The 5,474-nt window shown below is 40.7% G+C and overlaps 1 protein-coding gene across 2 annotated transcripts; it reads left to right on the top strand.

Moving 5' to 3' along the window:
• The first annotated feature begins 1,156 nt into the window (after positions 1 to 1,156).
• LOC144633036 (uncharacterized) lies at positions 1,157 to 4,652 on the top strand. Of its 2 annotated transcripts, none has more exons than XM_078491809.1 (3): positions 1,157 to 1,237; positions 2,110 to 2,990; positions 3,741 to 4,652. In XM_078491809.1, the coding sequence occupies exons 2-3, from the start codon at positions 2,181 to 2,183 to the stop codon at positions 3,996 to 3,998; spliced, it is 1,068 nt and encodes a 355-aa protein (XP_078347935.1). In that variant the 5' UTR covers positions 1,157 to 1,237; positions 2,110 to 2,180; the 3' UTR covers positions 3,999 to 4,652. The 2 variants fall into 2 exon arrangements, with proteins under 2 accessions (XP_078347935.1, XP_078347934.1); XM_078491808.1 differs by having other exon boundaries at positions 1,163 to 1,242.
• Positions 4,653 to 5,474: the final 822 nt, after the last annotated feature.

Here is a 5,474-nt window from a genome sequence, read left to right as displayed (position 1 = left end):
TACTTGTAGAATACTGATAACCTAGTTGTTAGAAATAATTTTTTTGTAAAATGTTTTTTAAATTAATTTTCAAGGAAGACTTAAAGTTTGAGTTTATAATAATAGTTAAAAGATAGCAATATCGGAATGTATTATATAATAATAAAAATAATATCTAACTTTAATGTGTTTTGTTCTGATTCTTATGTAGGATAAATATTGTTTATTGTTTTATTTAGAAAGACTGTGTTGGAAGACGGTTGTAAACACTCAAGTCCGGGAGAACTCAAACGTTTTTATGTCACCGTACCATAAAATTCTAAAAATAAGCTCTGGACTTATAATTTATTGCTTAACGTCCCATTCAGGTGGGCTTGTTTTCAGGGAGGTTTAGATGGGGGAAGGGGGAAAGGAGGGTAATTTCGGATGGAAATTTCAAATTTACGAAATAACAGCAGCAAGAAGTAATCTTCAAGAAGAGACATAGTGATTTAAATTTACCGTTGTGATATAAGTACAAAAACTAGAATATTACAATCTATCACTTTCATTTTAATTTTCACATTCTTCAATCCTTTTGCGTTTTCACACCTTATTCATATCTATGTTGTCATCCGACTAGCGGTCTACTGTTGTTTGCAACTGAATATTGATTTGTTAATTTAATACCTGTGTCTCTTCTTGAGGATGGAAATTTGTGTTTTAGAATTTTTGGGGTTTGCATTCGGACGAGAGCCTGGTATTTGCTCAACTCAACTACTGCACTAAAGACACCAGTGTATCAGAAGAAGAGTGACCAGTTGAAAACAAGACCAAAAAGATATATTTTCAAGGATAGAAAGTGAAAGTTTTAATTTAGAACAATTACTAGTATGCTAGTCACTCGTATCTTTAATTCATGTATTGTTTTCTTGTATAATACGGTATGAAATTTCGCGATTTTTCCAAAACGCGAAAATCGCGAAATTTAAATTTTTTTAAAAATATTACGCGAGCGGTGTATTTAACTCTTCAGTGTGTAAAGCTAGGGCCAAAACAAACGCATTCTTTGAGCCCCTCACTTTTCCCCCCAACACCCGTATATACCCAGGGCAGAAAAAATACCGCAGTGATGACGTCCGTCGTCGAGTGTTCGTCATGTGAGGAATATATCTTGCTCAGGATCCAGGCCAGTATACGACAGATGAAAACATGTCTGCATTTTGTTAACGTTAACACCAACTTGAAATCGCCTATATCCAGAAAGTTAAATCATCAGGTGCGGTAAGTTTCATCTATGTGTAGTATCAACATAAGACTATATTTTTCTGTTTCTCGAGATTCACTGCAGCGAACACCTTACAAGCGACATCGTTAAATCGATTCTCGACTACTGTACGTTTTCAAAACAGCGGCCGCCTCATTTGGGGTCATTTAGCATGTGGACTTTTGGGGGCGTACCTGTAGTTTAATGCATTTTCGAAGATCAGAGTCTTTAAATTAAAATATTGCTTCATTTTAACGCGAAGTAAATCTTGAAAATGTTTCCAATTCACTCTAATGTTTCGCGTGAGTGCGGTCCGACACCGCATGCTTGTCATCTGACAAGTGGCTGTCACGCAATGTTATTTTTATTTATAATCCTTATGTTAAAAACAAAAAATCATTCCTGTATTTACAGTTCTGAGCCAGGATAAATTTTTTTCAAGGATGGATATTTATAGCCGGCTGTTCTCTTAGTTCAAGGCACCCCCTGACTCATTCCTTGTCATCTCTTTTCTCCGCGTTTTTAAAATTGGTTTTTCATAAACGACGGCTTTGACAAGTCTCTGCCATAGCGAATTTATGCCTGGGTCTATTTTAGTCCGAGTTTTCCTTTAGTTTTCCCAGTCTGAGGCAGCTGATCCCTAGGTAATCGCGCAACGCTTCTATTAAAGTGACGACCCTAGACTGTCCACAGCTTCTTTATTTTCCAACCCAAAAAATCGAGTCAATCGGCGAGCAAAGCGAGCGTGGGCGCGTAGGGGGGGGGGGGGGGGGGGGGGGGAGAGAGTGTGTGTGTGTCGTCCAGTTCTCTCGCCGTTCTTTCCCCGCGCTGTAAACAGTCTATGACGACCTATCAGGGTCTAACTTCTTTTTTCCCGATTATAGATTTTTCAAAAGTGGGTGCGCGATACGGAACAAGCCAAGTTGAAGTTCAGTTCTGAGAAATTTAAACAAGCATGGCTCAAACAGTAAAACTGACGCTCTCCACCTTACTAGGGATTCTGGGATGGCATGGTGTATTTCTGTTGTTCCTGATAATTTCATTCAAGCTTTTCCTTGTGGATCAAGACAGTACAGTCTGCCCCTGCAATTGGTACGTGGCTTACAGCACCCTCATGTTTCTCATCCCGTCCTTAACTTGCTATATGATCGCATTTTTTGCTTATTTCCGTCAAGATGACAAAAACGTTCCTTGGAAAGCCTTAAGGAAACTGTACGAGTTTAAATGTGCATGTCGTTTCTACGACGAACGTACTGACTGGAATTTTCACGCCGAACACTGCATCCGCTGCCAGCAGCTTAAACGTGATTGGTGTCTTGTCAAGATCGCAGTGTCAGCGATTTTCTCTTTGCTTTATCCCTTAGTCTGGCTGTCGCTTAGTTTTCTGCAAGCGTATTACTACGTATGCGCAGATGTTGGCCCACCTAGGACAGTGCTCATTTCTTACTGCAATGTTACATTTGATGACGTCCCAAAAGACTACGACAAGGATTATGGTCTGGCTGTTATTCGATCGAAGGTCATTGGCGGTGTTTTGTTTATAAGCACGCTGTTCCTCCTGGGCGTGTTTGTGATCATTTACGGCGAGATAGAAAAATATTTGAAAAAAATAGATTTGGCTCCACGTGGGAGTGGTGCTAATCTACAAGTTCACGTTTCCGTTCTAACGGGCCGATCATCCAGGACATCAGAACCTGCTGGTTCCGTAGGAAACCAAGTTCCGTCAGCGACAAGTGTGCAGGAAGCTATAGAGGCCGGAAGTCAAGTAAGTTTGTTTGTTTGTTTTTTAAAAGCAGCTCTTAATTGCTTAATTTTAACAATTAAATGAAAAAACGCTTTCAAAAACTCCACCATTGCGCCATGAACTCTTTGAAAAGTTATGCCACAAGAGAGAACATGAGCAGGAAAAGGGTCGAAAAAATACTGAACTCTCGCACATAGATCTCTTCTGGAAAGTAATTTTTTAGACTGTGACGTTGGACGCAGCTAGGTTATTTATATAGAATGTTTGAAAAGTGAAAATTAAGATCACTTACCCACTCTCGTTTAACTAATTCCAGTTTGTTCTTGAACTAAGTTTTCTCTTTGCTTCAAGAGGTAGGAGTTGAGAGCAACTCCACCTACCTTTTTTTATAAAAACGCAGCCCGCAACTAGAAGAACTTGGGAAACTCACTTGCTTACGTAAGCTGGCGTTCCTGAAAATCTGTATGATACCCCTTCGACCTCTCGTGATCAACTTTTGCCATCTCCCTCTTAACGGACACCTCTAAAAGACGGACACCTCTTTAAGACGGACACTTAGTGTTGGTCCCGTTTCTGCCGTTTTTCAGTCATTTTACTGTAACTAAATTCCCTATAAGACGGACAGCTAAACGGACAGTTGGAGCCCGTCCCGACGGTGTTAAGAGAGAGTTGACTTTTAGTCCCGACACGTGTATAGTGAATGACATGGGGGAGGGGATGGTGGAGGTCAGAATGAAAATGCCGAGAGCCGTGTTTTTTTTTTCTTTGCAGCAAGCGGTTGACGGAAACAAGGTAATTCGCATCAGTTTGAGTGATAAATTTGCCGCAGCCCTGCAAGGAAGTGTTCAAGATGGCACATGGCAAGGAATTGATATCCGCTGTGCACAGCAGGAGGAGAACCGGAGCCTGCAAGGAGCTTACGCGCCTTTTCGTCCGCCATCTCGTACGAGGTTACAGCATGAAGCACGGGGTGAACACAGCTACGAATCGCTGCATCAAGCTACTTACGGGAATTTAGAAACTTCTTAGTCAGGGGAAAATGTTCCGAATCTGTTTCTGTAGTAAAAATATTATCGATAAAATTACAGCGCGACTAACACAAGTTCATTACAATCGCGACTTGGTCGCACGCGTTTTCCCGCGCTTAGCGACGGATCACCGCATTGGTTCATTTTATTGTGTCAAGAGCCGGTTGTGTACGTTCGTTGTGATCAATCATTGCAATAACTTTGGTTGGGCTCTTTGATTGATTCAAACAACAACTCTCTTGAAAAAAAACTTCCCATCAGGATTTGGTCGCATGCGTTTAATTTCCCGCCTTTGGCACTGGTTACGTGTATTTGCGTTGATTGGCGCTACCTGCGGTTGTTGTGATTGACAAAAATGACAACTGCATTACTTTGGGTCTGTTTTTAAAGGAGCTACGCCACGGGGGATTTCGCAGGTTTTTGGTCTTAATAACTGTTCAAATATCAATTTTTTTGAAGACGCGCGGAAAACAACTTGAATCCATTTCATCCGAGCCATCCGCAGACAAAGACCCTCGTTAACAGTTTCAGTGATCTAATATAGTAATTTTTAATAAAAATGGATTATAATCTTTAGGTTTCCTACGACACAGATATAAATTCCGTCTGTTCAAAAACCCGGTCAAATCCGTGACAAAGCCCTTTTGGGACATGCAAGGCGGGGGGGCCAGGGGGGGGGGGGAAAAAAAAAAAAAAAAAAAAAAAAAGGAACAAAAAAAAAAAAAAAAAAAACCCCCCCCCCGGGGCAAAAAATATATTTCTTTTGTACTCAGGCATGATGTGTTATTTTCGCCAGTTACTAACTTGAATTGTTTTTCTGATTAATGTGTTAGCTATATACGTTTATTCTACTTTCGTAGCCTATTTTAAGTTCTCCGATTGAAATGTGGTGGAAAACGCGCGATCGAGAAAACCCACCAGCCGGATAATAACTGAAGGATCCGGGGGATTGGAGCGAACGTGCGAACTAGGCGCAGGAAGTTTGGAATAAGCTGGTTTTTGTGCCACTCGAGTTAAGGTAGCAAAGTAGCAACAGATTTGATCAGTGCTACCGTAAAATGCATTGAACAAGGTAGAGCTTATCCGTGAAATGTTAGAACTGACTAGTAGGCTAATATGTAACTGTTAAAATAAGTTGAATAGTTGATTACTTAAACGTGCTAAAGTTTAGTAGATTGCAGGCTGTAATGCTTCCAATTAAAGGAAAATACTGCTCATAAATATGTGTCTTCTTAGTTAATTAAAACTTGTGAAAGGCTCGAGTGTGTGTTTGAACTGTTAAGGGCATACCAAGCGACTGGGCAAACATTAAGCTGCGAAAGAGCCCCCTTACATCTGACACGACACATCCCTCCAGTACGTAAGGGGACACCAAATTATGGTCTCTGCCATACACAAATACTACGTTTCACTACACTGTGAAGGTCTTCCTGTTGCGTGTATGGGTAGCCTGTGGTATAGTAGTTCTGCACCACTC

Source organism: Oculina patagonica, chromosome 12, assembly GCF_052425735.1.
Source record: "Oculina patagonica isolate OP01 chromosome 12, crgOcupat, whole genome shotgun sequence".
Classification (NCBI taxonomy): Eukaryota; Metazoa; Cnidaria; class Anthozoa; order Scleractinia; family Oculinidae; genus Oculina; species Oculina patagonica.
This window is presented reverse-complemented; position numbering and strand designations above follow the sequence as displayed.